The sequence below is a fragment of the Scardinius erythrophthalmus genome (assembly GCF_964197995.2).
Source record: "Scardinius erythrophthalmus genome assembly, chromosome: 21".
NCBI classification, from domain to species: Eukaryota; Metazoa; Chordata; class Actinopteri; order Cypriniformes; family Leuciscidae; genus Scardinius; species Scardinius erythrophthalmus.
The window spans coordinates 28,723,887-28,740,489 of record NC_138241.1 but is presented as its reverse complement, the minus strand read 5'-3'; the positions used below and the strand labels follow the sequence as shown (position 1 = coordinate 28,740,489).

General features: G+C 37.5%; 1 protein-coding gene across 1 annotated transcript; it reads left to right on the top strand.

The window, feature by feature from the left end:
* Positions 1-7,471: 7,471 nt before the first annotated feature.
* On the top strand, positions 7,472-15,392 carry cdc25b (cell division cycle 25B). The gene is made up of 15 exons (XM_081351238.1): positions 7,472-8,038; positions 8,249-8,331; positions 9,475-9,526; positions 10,829-10,867; positions 10,969-11,002; positions 11,733-11,843; positions 12,036-12,149; positions 12,251-12,382; positions 12,463-12,546; positions 12,652-12,840; positions 12,931-13,017; positions 13,503-13,565; positions 13,721-13,819; positions 13,917-14,168; positions 14,299-15,392. Exons 1-15 carry the CDS (start codon positions 7,821-7,823, stop codon positions 14,437-14,439), a joined length of 1,698 nt encoding a protein of 565 aa, XP_081207364.1. The 5' UTR covers positions 7,472-7,820; the 3' UTR covers positions 14,440-15,392.
* Positions 15,393-16,603: the final 1,211 nt, after the last annotated feature.

Here is a 16,603-nt window from a genome sequence, read left to right as displayed (position 1 = left end):
TGTATATCATTTCATTCAGTCTTTGCTCCACCTCCCTTATACTCCACAGTGAAAATAAACACTGAAACCAGATTTACTGATAAGAATGACAACAGCTTGCTGTGTGTGCTTGTTCAAACTCAGGCCTATGTTTGTTTTCTGTCATTCTGTTATGCCCAAAACATACCTGACAACATCAAATTTAGAATAGATATGGTAACATTATTATAACATTATTAGTTTTCTTATGTTGTTCCTTTAGCAATTTCATGTTCTTTTAAGGTGGCTCCCTGAATTGCAGTGCTGGGACAAAACAAGCTGAATTATTTTAGCTGACTCTAATCAATGTGTTCAGAGATTCTCTCTTGTCTTGTTATTGTGTTTTTTTCTCCTGAGATGAGTACTGTAGTTGAGATGTCAGATACAGTTCACTTCAGGAACAGTGTCCCTGCAGCAAAGGTGTTGAGAGCCTTTGTGGAAGTGATATGCACAAACTACATAACTGAAAGTTCAATGTAATTTCATTCAAGGGTGTTTCTGAAACCCTCTCACCACAAAACTACCACTCCTGTACTCTTCCTGGGTGGTACAAAGATTTCTCTGGCTTGAAACAAAATAAAATAAAGGTCATTTTGTTTAACAGTCCCCTGATGAGTGTAGATCTTAAATTTAATATGCAAATAAACCACTTACTTTAAATATTTGCTAAAATAAAAAAACAAGATCGCAAACATTCTGTTAAATGAACTAGCATGTCATTTACATGACAACTCCACCTTTATTTGTATTCATTTCTATTATGCATTTAACTTAATTAAGCAGTCTGCAGGAGTCTTGTTCTTAAGCCCTTCATCACAAACTTAAAAATTCTAAAAATGTGAACTGTTTAACCATGTATAAACAATATCAATGTAATAAAGGGCTTTTGAGTGTACTTACAGAGAATACACTTTCCTGTCTATGTTTCTTAACACTTTGCAATTTGTAATGTCAAATTGAAAGGTTTTACTTGCAATTTAGCTGTGCTATTCAATATATATTACAACTTATATAGGCTACATATAAATGTAACTAGATGAGTAAAGTTTTATGACAAACTTTGATGTTGGCTTGAAAAAGCCTTGTCTGAAAGTTTTAAATTACTTTGAAAAGATAATAAATAAAGTAAATAAAATGTTGTTTTCATGTTTTAGCATGATTTAGCACATTAAATGCGCGTTTCTATTATGAATTAGCACATTGCTGTTTCATGTTTAGCATGTTTCTAGCATTTCTAGCACGTTATTGGTAGCATTATTTTATCATGATGCTAGCATGTTGGTATGATTTATTATGGTGCTATCATGTTAGCATGATTTAGTATATTGCTAGAATGTTAACATGCTGACAGTAACATGATTTACCATGTTTCTGACATGATTTAAAACATTGAGAACATGTTGCTAGCATGTTTTAACATGTTCCTAGGTTGATTTAGTATGGTGCTATCATGTTTCTAGCATGAACACATTGCTGATATGTTTTAGCTTGTTGCTAGCATGATTTAGAACATTGCTAGCATGTTTCTAGCACGAATTTGCACATTGCTAGCATAATTTAACATGTTACATTTCTAACATTTCTAGTGTGATTTAGCACATTTCAACACATTCGACATTTAACATGTTGCTAGCATTATTTAGCACAATGTTAGCATGTTTTAACATGTTGCTAGCATGAATTAACAAAGTATGTTTCTGCATGCGCTTGACTGATGTTGTAGCTTGAAAACTAGGAGTAGATACTGTTTAAAATTTGTTTTAAATTCGTCTCAATCCAATACAACTGTTCAGAGCAGTTAAAGTCCAGCATCAAATGACAAGCATAATGAAATATTGATCAGCAGGTGAGATATGGATTATTAACGACTGGATAAGAACTGCTGAGTTCAGGATAACACACAGAGGCATTTACAAGTCTTTATGTTTAGTACATTAAACATTCCTGGGCAAACACAGAGCTGTATCACAGCACTGCTGACTCCACTTCACACACAATTATAGGACTGTGCCCAGCGTTTGCAAACGTCCCATTTTAATTCGGTACTGGTACCACTGTATGCATTGTAAATGAGGACAATCAGTGTTTATAGACCATCAATATGCGTCACAGGACCCCCAAAGAAGTCTTTACAAAGTGGCTGAAAGCAGCCTCAGGCTGACTGGGGGTTTGATAAGGAAGTATCAAACTCTTTGACAAAACCATTTCCCATAATGCAGTTTATCATTAAAAGGAAACCATTTTAAAATGTGTTTTTTTTTTTAATTGTTCATTTTGATAATCAGGAATTTTAAAATTTAGAACACTCAAAATGGATTTTGAAAGCCTAAAAAAATTGTGGAAACTGTGAAGGTGTGTTATCAGATCAGTAGCAGATCATTACAATATTGGCATAAACATTTCATGTTTAACATTCATCAGCTGTGTCACCTTTGAACCCTCTTCACATTCTTTCTGTTAATCTCCAGCTGTCACTGTCTTTGATCAGCTGTATAGGCCTGTCTATTTCACATCTCTTCCTCTTTCTAGCCTTGTCGTCTCCTTTCCGTCTCAGGTCTGTTGGAACCCGTTGGCCTCTACGCCTCCCTCCAAACAAACCCCCTACTCTCTTTTTTTCTCTCGACGCTCTCCTCCCCCTTCTGTCTTTTGTCCCTGCTCTTTTTCGTATTCCCTCCAGAACGGTGGCCTAAGGCTGAGTTATTTTCTCCCCGCAGGCCCATCTGTTCCCAGGAGACTCAAGGGACAGATGTTGTCGCCTGTCTCATTCTCCCCATCTACTCTGTCTCAGTGCTTCTCCCTCTTTCTCTTTCATGCTGACCTGAAAACAGTGGTCAGCAGTGGTCACTGTGTACAGAAAAAAATGTGTCGCAGTGTCCATATTGGGAAGGACTGAGAAATGTATGTTTGAGATACTCAAGTGCACTTAATTGTATTGAATGTGCACTTCAAATCTCAAATGTATATTTTTAAGAAACCGTACTTGCATATAATATAATTACCTACTTTACAGTAGCTACATTTTACAAAATAATAGTAATCTTTTGTTGTGCTTTAAAGAACTACACTTATTTCAATGTGTTCTCTATAACATATTAAAGCACAAGTAAAGTATTTCATTATGATTTCAACTGTAATGTGTTATGTTATTCAATATTAAATTTAAAGCTAATACATTTTAAATGTAGGCTATATTGCAACTTTGTTATTACATAAATGTGCAATTACAAATACATGTAAATGCATGATATACACATTTAAATAAAATTACTTTAAATTACCATAAATGCTTGTCAGTACATTTAGCAGTACACATTAACCATATTTCAAAGAAAATAGAATTATGAAATTACATATGAAGATTCAAAAGGGTGTTTTTGCTGCATAAACTGAAAAGCATTTAACCTTTTTTTTATTTCCTCTCATTTTCAATCTAAAACACCTACAAAAGCACCAAACAGTGTTTAATAGAACAAATTAGGTCACACACATGCTTCACAAGCTGCCTCTTTTCATCCGCCAATTGCATCTGATTAAATGTATTCAAAAGCTTTTTGAATTTGAGATCTTTACCAAAGATCAATTAAGTACCAGTCACATTTCTTCTATCTTCAGTCAATAAGGTGTGGGTAAGGCAGGTTAGGGATTTAGGGCTCCATGCATGTGTTAATGCAAGACCCTTTACACCATTTGGGCTTTTGGGCTGTTCCTGATGGCTCAGGGTGGTAATGAGGAAAGTTTAACTGCAGAGGACATTAATGACAGAGCAATACACTCCCCACATTAGAGCTATGCAAATGCTTATATTCACACTCAGTCATTCACTGAGGCAGTAGTCTCAAACGTGAAGGGTTTAGGCCAGACCACCTGTCACATCATGTGGATGTGAACAATCACTTGCACGTAGACAAAAGCTGACTTTTTAGGAGTTTCAAAGAGATTGCACACATTATTCTTAGGCTGACTACAATTTGGGTGCTGTGCATCAGGGTGATTCATATATTTTACGTTTTGGTGGTATTGGTGGCTAATTTGAATTTGTATGATCTGCTCGTGGTTACATACATTTTCATACGATTCACATTGTACGAATTAATAAGAAATCACCACCTCGCAAAATAGTTATGTTATCCCATGAGATTGGGGTTAGAGTACTGTCTTCGTTTTTGAATGAGCCCCCGCTTTACTCTTTATCCAGGAAGTTCATTAAAGCAAACAGACATTCATAATGGGTCAACGCACATGCACAATGTATTCATAAGCTATTGTGTTGCGGACCACCAGTTTAGCACTTCATTCAGACATTAGTGTTAGGTACTTAAATATTATGAGAAATATATCATCAGCATTCCTTTCAGGTGTAAATACTTTTTATATAATTCATTTCCAAGAGATTACTTGACATCTTTAATTGAGCAGCTCTCATTGTTCTTTCTGGTATCAAGTTGTGTGTCAATTATTTCTCAGACCCATGGGCACTTTAACAAAATCCAAATGTACAGATTATATCACTGCTGGTACAATTGTGTCTTAACTGAGGCTGATCTCTCCCGCCCTGAGGAACCCCACATGTCCTTTTGTGAATCCTCACAGCAGGTGTTTACCTGTTAGCAAACGTCAGCTTGTAAAACTGTCTGGGCAAGTTCTCTGAGATCCTTTAAAACAAGCCTGTTTGTCCAGTTGGCTGCTGTTTAAGATGAATTTATTGTGTATTTTCGATAATAGGCTCAGATCGGGCCGTCTACTAAGCTATTGCTATTTATATGCTATGTGTTCAGACTTGCTTAGTGTAGATGAAGATGCACATTTAGTCTGTATGTGAATCAAGATGATCTCATTGTCTGATGATGTCTGCCAATATGTGCTTTTTAAGTCTTGAATCTTACTTGTATATTTCACCTAAAAATGAAAATTCTGCCATCATTTACTCACTCTCAAGTTTTTCCAAACCTGTATGAATTTCTCTCTTTTTCTGGATCCAAAAGAAGATATTTTGAAGAATGTCAGTAACCAAACAGTTAATGGGACCCCATTGACCTCCATATTATTTGAAATTCACACAGGTTTGGCACAACTTGAGGGTGAGTAGATGATGACAGAATTTTCACATTTGGGTGAATTATCCCTTTAAGAATATGATAATTATGAATTTTATAAGCTATGTGTAGTGCTTGCAGTTCCAAATTACAATTTTACTCAACAGCTTTTTTAAAAATGTTTTTGCAAGAAATCTCTTATGCTCACCAAGGCTGCAATTGTTTGATCAAACAAGAAATATTATTACAGTTCAAAATTTTCTATTTTAATATATTGTATAATATAATTTATTCATGTGATGTCTTCAGTGTCACATGCCATTGATTTGGCCAATTTTTGATTTGGTCAATAAAAAAAATCAGGAATCTTTGATGAATAAAGTTCAAAAGGATAGCATTTGTTTGAAATATAAATCTTTTGTAACATTTTTTTACTGTATTTTTTTATCTATTTAATGCATCCTTGCATTTTATCCTTGATAACTATTTGACGGTACTGCATGTTACAGATCTGTGAAGCAAATGAACATTCAGAATAAACAAACACACAACATGAGGAATACATTTGATTGGTGTATCTAGAAATTACCAAAAACATGTGTGATTACATTGATTACATAAGAAAGATTCATAATTCTTTGGTTAAAATCCTTTTTATTACATCTCTCTTAATGATTCTCCCTGTCTCGACTCAATATATATAACAGAAGAATGTAAAGAAACAGAAACAAATACTAAATGGCATGCATTTAAATCAATGAGCTTTCCCAACCTATTCCCAAAGTCCCATTGTGCTAGAATTGGAGGGAAGCAGGGGAGGGTGACTGGGAGGTTATCACGAGTAACAGAAACAGTCAGGTTGTTTTGTCTTTCTAATATGGCTGTCACAGTTCATCGTTTCCATGAATGTTCAATGAAAGATCTAAAAAATAAAACATTCAACAGTACAGTTTGCATTAAATTCAAATGGGAATGTTACCTATTGTGTGAAGTACTTTTATTGTAAGAGCCCTTGTTTGAAGTGAGAGGGCTAGTGTTGGAAAGTGTCTGCATGTCTCAGCAATCTCCTCAAGCAATCATAAGGCTGTATCTGCTGTCTGGAGGACCATGGCTTAGTTTGTGATGGATGTGTGAGGTGAGATATTGGATATTTTGGGTGTGGACTGAATGGTAAGTGACAACATGTTTTTATCTCTTATAGCCTACAGTAGCTATATGTGGCTGACTGTATTTATTGTATATGTCACCACATAGGCAAGGGATGGGGTTTACATATATATTCCTCACAGCCCCATTGCTCAAATCATGTGAAATGTCTTCTACCCTGACAGAGGCCACTTGTAGCATAAATAATGTGTCACCACCCTTCCCCCATCATACATAAAGAATTGGCAACGAAAACTTACTTTGCTTTTAGTTTATGAACCCTACCTTAACTTTTAAAAGTATTGATTGGGAACATATAGGAAGGAACTTGTCAAATTTATATGGTGAAAAATAACAGGTTACAATATTCACAATAGGCCTACTAGATTTCCGTGTTCAGTCAGCCCTTTTCATTTTGCCAAATGTGTCATAGTCTAACAGTATTTGTCATGAAGTGAAAACTGAGAAGTTGGGAATTTCAGTTTTCAATTTAAATTTTACTAGGCTAATTTAAACGCTCACCTCACTGCCTCTCTATATGCTATGGCATATATGGCTAGTTTAATTCGAAGGCAGTTGATAGACCAGCCCAGGAACAGGTAAACCCAGGTTAAAATGTTCATTTATGAGGAAAACTATCTCACTTTTTATTTTTTTTTATTTTTACATTTTCATGTATTTCCCTTTTTTTTAATTTTTACTTCACTAGCCTTTTCTCCTTATTAATATGACGTAGTGAACTGCAAGCTCGAAAATTGTATTAAAAATTATTTTAGATGGATGATAACATCACACCGCTGCAGCTGAAAAGGCAAGGAATTCAATTTTTGCTACTTAGTTAAATATGTGAATTACCAGCACAAACATTTACCAAAAATAGACGTCTTATAAAGGTTTGTTTTGTATTATACAAACATATATTTACTTCTTTGTTCAGGCGATTTGAGTGGTACGTTCCGCGCCAGGACGTTGACATATGATTGGCTTTCTTGCGAAGGAGGGCGTTGCCAAGCTGCAGCTTGAACTGTTCCGCGGGAAATATTTCCTTTCTCTACGGGTTTACATTTATTTATCCCGCCCTATTTATGTAAACATAAAAGCCATTGGATAAGTTTATAGCAGGGCTGTTGTTACCTTAATTTTCATTGGATATCACATTTGCCTGTCATTCTATGGACCACCTACGTTATCTCTGAGAACAATGCGGAAAAAGAGGAAGCGCAGGTCATTGGAGGAATCAGATGTAACAGCGATGCTCATTGGCTACTCAGATTGCCGCTTGTGGACTGCATGTTTTGAACATAAATAAGAGCTACGTTCAGCACTCTCTCCCTCAGTAGAGTTTGGAAAGGTCAGAGAGAGTGCGATTGAATCGGCAGCTCTCTGACAACAAAGATCTAAGAAGATGGATTTTTAACACCCCTTTTTACCGTGTCTTGTGTATCTTGCGTCGTTATTATGCAGCGTTCTGCACGTTGTTTCTTTCAACCCTAAATAAGATCAATTTAAGCCCCTGTCCGGGTTGCTGAGCGTTTGCTAACTTGGCTTAACCCTTTGTCGTCTTGATCGCGCTTGACTGGATCATATTTTCAAGAAGTATATTCAGAATATTTCCCTTCAGAAATGGATCTTGATAGTGTTCCAGGCGACATCAGCCCTGTATGTGATCCGTTCAGCACCGGGCCCGAATCAGTCCCCCGACCTTTCCGGATCTCCTTGCCGGAGCTCGGGGCGAGGGGCTCCCCCTGCATGAAGAACCTGGCCTCCCCCGGACCCATGGAAGTGCTGTCCCCCATGACTAATCTGGCTCTAAACCTGAATAATCTCGCTGTTCTTGGAGGGTGAGTGGGTCTGCGCTATTTCTTTTGGTAGCGAAAAAGTAGTTACTTCAGATGTATTTCCTGGAAATGTTCGAGGGCAGATTGCATTTATTGACTTTTTATTGTCCTTGTTATCGAGGCCTGATGTATTTGTGTTTCTATTGTGCTGAAACAGACGTTATGCAGTTCATTTCAGTTTTCTAAACTCTTTGGTTTGACGTTTTGTTGCAGGCAATGTGAGACACCAAAGCGGAAGAAAACCTTGCCCCTCCTGAAGATCCCTTCCTTCGCCTCTGATGCCTCCTCCGATGCAGGTTAGTCGGAGAAACCGGCATTTATATAAACTTTATAGTAGTGACATCTGAGAGTGTGTATGGCAAGCCGTTTTAACCATTGTTACATTTAAACGAGCTAACGTTAGTATCTATTGTTACTACCACTTATTTTGTTTACTAGAAAGCAACTCAACATGACTAAGTTAGTAGTTGTTCACTCAAAAATGAAAATTCTGTAGTTTACTCACCATCAAGTTGTTCCAAACCTGTATGTATTTCTTCTGAACACAGAAAATGGTTTTTAAGAAAGTTTGTAACCAAACAGTTGATTGGACCCCATTGACTTTCATTGTATCGAAAATAAATACTATGGAAGTCAATGGGGCCCATCATCTGTTTGGTTACAGACATTCTTCAAAATATCTTTTTTTGTGTTCAGCAGAAGAAATAAATTTATACAGGTTTGGAACAACTTGAGGGTGTGTAAACGATGACAGAATTTTCCTTTTTGAGGGAACTATCCTTTAAATTAGATGGTAGGGTAGTGTTCCATATTGCTGTCACTTATTTGATTACTACTTAGCAGTTCAATATGTCGAGTTTTTTTCCCATTTTACTACTAATTATTTTACGTATTCTTTAGATATTTGTAACCGTTCATATAGTTGCTAGTATCGATTCCAGTTGTCCAGGAAAGCAAAGCATCCATCAGTTTTGCATAAACAAATCATATGGATGCCATATAATTTAGCCACCAGTTCCCCAAAATGTAAAATGGTGACGAATTGGCATGAGAATGTGTTGGAATGTCGACTTTCTAAATTTATTCATTAAGTCATTACATATGAGAATTAAAAAAAAGCAGTGCTAACTTGTAAGGTAAGAAGTGTTGCTGGTAAAAATGGTCTCATAAATTGGTACTAGTATTAAACGGTGGAAAGCTGGAATTGGCACAAGCACCAATTGGATTGTATACTACTTGGGCATAATTGCTTACTAATAATTAAGTTCTAGTAACAAAAGTGTTAGTTGAAAGGAATGTTAAAGCGATTTGTCGGACTGTGTGTGACCGTGTGTGACCGGTCATCCCATTTGGAGTGTGAGCTGTGATCTTTATAGTGTAGACCTGCTGTATTAACCACTTGTGCATCACCCCCCCCCCCCCCCCCCCCCCCCCCCCAGGTCTTGGGTTAGATTCTCCCAGCCCTTTGGACTCTCTGGATGCTGAGCAGAAGTGAGTATAATTCTTCTGCCTGTTGGTCATCATATCTGACATGTGAGCTTGGCTTGAGGATTATACATCTAATCTACTCTTTGCCGTTAGATGGACCTACATCTGCTCAGTGTGTCTGTTTTTGCGGATTAGCTGAGAATATGCTGGCATCCATCATAAATCACTGGATATCTGAGCACTGCACATCCTGTTATTAAAGGGATGATTCACCCAAAAATGAAACTTGAATTTGATGTTTACTCATGCTTAAGTTATTCCGAACCAGGATGATTTTCATTTCAGGCACAGAATCTGAGATGTCATGCAGACTGACATTCAGTTTGATTGTTTATAGTGGGCAACCGACAGATTTGTAAACTTTTCTGATTGCTGATATAAGGCTTATACATTTATTTTTCAGAGATAGTAAAAACACGTGTAACAATTGAAGTTCAATTTATTTTTCATATTCACTAAATTTGAAATGATTCGATTAGGAGTATGAACAAGTAACTTGATTTTGATAAACCAAATCTGTCAAATGTATTCTTCAGATTGCAACTTCTTGATTCTGCAAAAGGCAATATGTTGACCACTAATTGTGTTAAGCAAAAATATACTTTTGGGTGAACCCTCCTTTAAGTTGACAGATGTTTGCAAAGTCTCTTAAATAGGATATACCCAGCGTGCATTAAATCTGTGTACATCCCGCTGGGTAATCTACAGTGTGTATGTGTGACACTGCTCCTTTCCAAGCCATTTGGTGTCGTCGGGAATCCATTTATCTGCAGCCAGGCCTACAGCTGTTTGTTCCTCACATCAGTGTGTGTGTTGTATGGCGTGTTGCTGAAGGGGGGTTGGGTGAATAGTGGCACGCTTTTCATGCTCTGTGAGAGCAGGCGTCCGAATAGAGCGGTAATATGTGTGTGTGAGGTAGCCAGGGTTACTAGAGAACCCCCTTTTTAACTCTAATTCCCCCCTCTTCCTATGCTATGAAAGAGACACACTCCTTACCTCCTCCCCCTCAAAACCACCATTTACTCTCCCCCAGCTTCTTTCTCCCAACAAAAGAGGTTTGCAGAGGGGGTTAGTGTTGTCTGTGGGCATATGGTAAATTAAAAGACCCCCCCCCGCCTCGGTTCCGCTTAGGGCTGTTTTGCATACAGGTGGGCATCGCGGTGTATTTGTTAAATATAGTCGCGAGGGGCCTAGTATGGGAGATAAATGAGATGAATTGTCGTCTGGGCTAGTGTTTGGCTGGGGGTGAGAGGAGACTTTGAATACACTAGGAACCGTTCAACAGCATTTTCTTTTTCATCACAGGTTTGAGAAGGCCATGCAGGATGCCACACGAGCGACTGAGTAAGTGGTCATTCACTACAAAGCAGAGGATGCATATGTCTGTTTTAAAGCTGTTGTATTATTGACTTGAGTTTAATCGCATGTTCTTTCTGTTTGTACAGAAAAATTCCCATTCGCAGGTTACACTCTTTGCCAGTAAGTTATTTTTATTTATTATTCTCTAGACTTGTCTGCACACTCCCGCTCAAGTTTGGGGTTGATACGATTTTTTTTTTTAGAGTCTTTTATGCTCACCAAGGCTGCATTTATTTACTTGTAACAAATTTTTTTTTTATTTTTTTTTTTTATTTAATGAATGGCTTAAATTAGAGCGTGATCAATTTAATATCTTTAATGTATAATTTTCTTGGGTACCTGGACACTAGAATCAAAGGAAACATGGAAGTCGACTCTGCATTATCAGCAGATGTCAAAATTGCAGTACCTCCTATAGATATAAAACCAATAATTTCTCTATTCATGACAAATGGCAAACAGAATGGGATCTATATATTATGAACAAATTTCATGAAGTAAAATGTTGGGAGTTTGCTTCAAATCTCAAATCGATGGGACCAGATTGTTTATACTCCTTGCAGAATAGGCCATTCCAGGATGGGACACTATTATTATTATTACATTTTTTTTTGTGTATACTAGAATATCCACCAACATGTTCTTTCTGTCAAACTTTCATTGAAGCTGAGATTGCATTAAACAAACTGATACTTTTGATAAATGTAACCCATCCTTGCTGAATAAAAGTTTCTTAAAAAAAAACAACTCCCTGACCTCAAACTTTTGAACAGTAGTGTAAGTAATATTCAGAATTTAACATTTTTCTCCCCTTATTGAAATAACATGATCTTTTTTCCCCTCTTTGTAGCTGCAATTTTTGGGTCACAGTCCTAATTTGAAGAGTAAAGAATTGGATCCCTCGCGCTATGGAGTGTGGACTCATGCACATGGCTGCGACAACAAAGAGAACCTGGCTGAGGTTGGTTTGTCATTTGTTTTGTATTTTTACAGGCAGCATATTTATCTAATTATGCTCAATTGCTTTTTGCTATTCTAAAGATTTTTTAGGTTAATTAACAGATTGTGTGGGGAAGTCATGGGAATTAAGAGGGCAGGTGTTTGAATAAATGTGATTCATTTTCTCTTAAGACAAATCTTTTTTTTTAAACAGGAGAATTTTGAGTTCAAGAAGCCTTCCATGCCTGCGTCACGCTTCCGTACGCGGTCCACTGGGGGTACCAAGGATGCTTTTGCCTGCCGACCCAACTCTGCTCCTGCTTTAATGGTACGACATGTATCCCTGGAAGAGGTCGTAGATAGAATGTTGTTCTTAAAAGTTTAATTTTGATGCTGATGTGACTATTAAAAGCTTTGTTCTGTTTCCAGCTTTCCCCTACATCATCCTTTCAACCTGACTCTTCAGATGAGAGCAGTCCCTTTATATTGCGCCGCCCCTCTCGCTCCTGTCTACACGATGATGACGATGATGGCTTCATAGAGGAGCTTGATGATATGGAGGTAAAGTCTCTATTTGCTTTTGTTTTATTCCAACAATTTCCTTTGATTTTTGAATAACCTTAATGCGTTTATTTGTGTAGAATGACTCTGAGGTTCCTCTTGGAATGGACAGTCTTCTCACAGCTCCTCTGGTGGCTAAACAAAGTACTGAGAATACAGATTCGGTATGTTACACTCATTTAACAAACAGTTATGTTTATCTCTCTTTGATTGGCTTTTTATGGTTATTACATGATAGTTACCAACCAAACCCACTTTATTGCCCTTAGCCTGTTATTCGCTGCCGTCCACGTGGGCTGTTCCGATCTCCCTCTATGCCATGCCCGGGAGGGCGTTTCCCATTGAAGAGACATGAGAGGCCTCAAGATGAGAACACACCAGTCAGAGTGAAGAGGAGGCGGAGCGTGGCGGGGACACAAGTTGCACTCGCAGAACAAGAGGATGTTATACCTCATCAGGTCAGTCCACACTGGAAAAAAATAACTCCAAACAAATGGACTCATCAGCAGCCATAATTTGAGTCCTAACTTTCACCCTTCCCCTTTCAGGTTCAAAGATCCAAGTCGTTTAATCACTCGCAAATTGAAAGAATGTTGGATACAGATCCTAGTAATGTGATTGGAGATTTCACCAAGGTGAGTGTAAGCCAGGTTTTTTTTAGGGTTGTCAAAAGTACCAGTACTTTGGTACCAAATTTTTAAAATGAGATATACTACCAGATATAGGCGGCTGCTTTCAACCGCTTCTGTGTAAGCACTCTGTGAAGAGCGTTGAATCTTTCTAATTAAATGGTTTTGAAGCATTGATCATCGTAGCCAATCGCAGACGTATCTGTCAAGTGTGTGAACGCAATGGCCAATCAGTTTTCATTCACTGCATGCTTTAGAGTTCTGCACTGAAATTATAACAGTATTTAAATCTGAAACTGTAATGATATACCGACAGTGATATAACCATAGCAACAGACTGGACAAAAAAATCTGATACTATAAAAATGGATTTCTGCATTAAGTCTTGGAGTGTAACTGCAAACTAATAGACCTGTCACTTGTTCTTGGGAATGTGCAATGTTTCTTTGTCCTTCATTATTACTAATTATTCACTTTCTTTTTAAATGAAGGCTCCTGTGCTACCCACAGTAGAAGGAAAACACCAAGAACTGAAATACATCACTCCAGAGATTGTAAGTTTGCTCACATTAAGATTTAACATACATTTCAAATGCAAATGCATGCATAAACAGACCAGCAAAATTTGTTGAATTGTCAACACGAAGTATGTGCATTGGCATCTTTCACAATCTCATTCTCTGTTAACATCTTTTTTTTTTATTTTCAGATGGTTAAAGCAATGAGCGGACAATACAACGATCTGGTTGAGAGGCTGTTTGTCATCGACTGCCGTTATCCATATGAATATGATGGCGGCCATATTAAGGTGAGACTGTTGCTTGTGATTTAACTTTGATGCAAGTTGCATGCAGTAGTATTTGTGTGGAGCAAATTTTGATGATTCACCTTTGCCCTCCTTTCAGGGTGCTCTTAACCTCCATCAAGAGGATCAAATTGAAGACTACTTTTTGCAGAATCCTATTCTCTCGGAATGCCCAGAGAAGCGTGTCCTGCTGGTTTTCCACTGTGAATTTTCATCTGAACGCGGCCCACGGATGTGCCGCTACGTTCGAAAAAGAGATAGAGATTTGAATGAGAAGGAGTACCCCAACCTCCATTACCCTGAACTCTATATCCTGAAGGGAGGCTACAAAGACTTTTTCCCGCTTCACAAGGTATGTGCAATTTCACAATGCAACACTTTCTTTGTATTCCTATATATCGAAGTTGTTTCGTTTTTTTTTATTTATATATGTTTCTTGATTTCAAGCTGCTAATGTGTGCTTTTTCTTTCCCCCTCTGCAGACGGTGTGTGAACCTCAGGCTTATAGGCCCATGCATCATGAAGACTATAAAGAAGATCTGAGGAAGTTCCGTCTTAAGAGCCGCACCTGGGCTGGAGAGCGCAGCAAAAGAGACATGTACAGCCGTCTCAAAAAACTTTGAGACCCATGTGCTCTCAATCCCTCATAATTCTACTGCCTTTACTCGCTCAAATGATGCCCTCACACATGAGACATTGCAGAGTCCTATGAGTCCTGTGTATGCTGGGACTTGCTCTGTGAGGAACCTGTTCTGAGGGTTTGGTATTGATTTATTATCTCAAACTCAAATGAGGCGGAGAGGTTACTATGTATCTCCACCTGGTTTGGTTTGATAAACTGCCATTATTCACCATCCTCCTCTCCCATTAGAGCGCACAGCTACATGTCACTGCCATACATACACTTTTTTTATTTTTTTTTATTTACTAACCTGTATTTTTATTCCCCCACTGGCCTGTCCTAACTTGTATGTCAGATTTCAACTTAACTTTTTTCTTTTCCCCCTCCTAATGAGCACTTTTAAGTTGTTGTGGTGAATAAAGTGCTTTATGCGTTCATTTTGCCCCCTTTCTCACATTTGGTCAGTTGCCCAGTGATAGCTTTGATTAGAGCAGGATAACCAACTAAAATTACATTTATTGTATAAATTGGTTTACGCATTCTGAATGTCACAATTATGTATATTTTCATATCACAGAATAATGATTTTAATTATTTTTACCCCTTAAATTTGAGAAGTATTTAAATCTCCCTGGTGACAATGGTTTCACTGTCAATTTGAGTTTTTTTTTTTTTTTTTTTTGACTGACGGCTTTAACTCAGGGACAGAATCCTGACTTTTGCTGCTGGTCAGCAAGTGATGACCACATCTGTGTTCACCAAAATGTTCTAAGACGAGATTTAGTTCTAATTGTCCATAAACCAGTGACAGTTAAGTTACAATTCTCTCTCCCATGCAAATGTGTTTTGCCAGTTTTATCTTCCTGAGTGTATGTTTTATTGGTCATGTGTGACTAAGAGGCTGGTTTATGTATTTCTGAATAAACTTGGAGTTTGGGGTATTAACTCTTTGCTGAGTCATGTCTTTATCTCTTAGCTTTGTGTGCTGTTATTCATTGGTAAAGGGGGTTGAGTCACTTGTTTTTCAAATATACCGGTCTTGTAGAGCCCTTGAATGTGGTTAGCCAAGCACCAGCACGTGTTCCTGGACACGTGTGCATTCCAAAGCCTTTCCACAAAGGAGGAGCCTGCCATTCCCTAACGTCCTGGTATAGTGTCAGACCGGTTCATGCACGAATGTTTAAGTGTTTTTCCCACAGCTTTTTCATGTAGTTGATCAAAGCCAAGAAAATGTTTGATCCTCAGCAATGCAGCTTGATTCAAAAGTAGATCTTTGTGAAATAAATTGTTTTATTAAGCAGTAACTAAATGCACACCCTACAGTTAATATGAATTGTGAATCTTTATAACAGATGTGATGTGATCATGTGACTTTGGACTTTCAAAAGTTGTTTAGCTGAATTGTTCAACATTTTTAGGCAAGACACTACAGGCAAAACTATGAGTCCTTCAGACAATGGGTTATTTTGTTACATCGTTTGTTATCAATAGTTCACCCCAAAATGAAAATGGTAATTTACTCACCCTCAAGTTGTTCCAAACCTGTATGAGTTTCTTTCTTCTGCTGAATGCGAAATATATATTTTAAAGAATGTTGGTAACCAGAGAGTTGACGGTAGCCATTGACTTTCTCAGTATTTTCCATCCTGCTATTGAAGTCAATGGCTATCGTCAACTATTTAACAAATGTTTTGTTTTTGGGGCGAACTATCCCTTTAAGGCAGTTTTCTCAAACTTGACCAAACTTTATAGTTATATTGCTGTCTATATTCTGAAGGTTTACAGAGGGGTTTGTTCATGTATTTCACAACCATTTACTTGATTTATAACATTTTATTCATATTTCATGGTGAAATTGTCGACAGTATTTTCTGATTCATAGGGTGATAAAACAAGTTTTCAGAAAACTTATAATACAAAACTATCTTAATTAACCTGTTGAACTGTATTCACCAATGGTGTCTTGCCTTAAGTGAACAGTAACTCTTTGCAATAAGGTGCCTGTGTAATATATATATTAATTGAATTGCTTTAAAATGATCCATTCAGAATGTTTTGTGTGCTGGAGTCAATGTCTAATCTTTTCCTATTAAGTTTGAAGGCTGAAACTGCAGGTTTTGTTTCCCTCTTTGGATATTTAGTTTTAGTTCCACCACAGGGAGCCA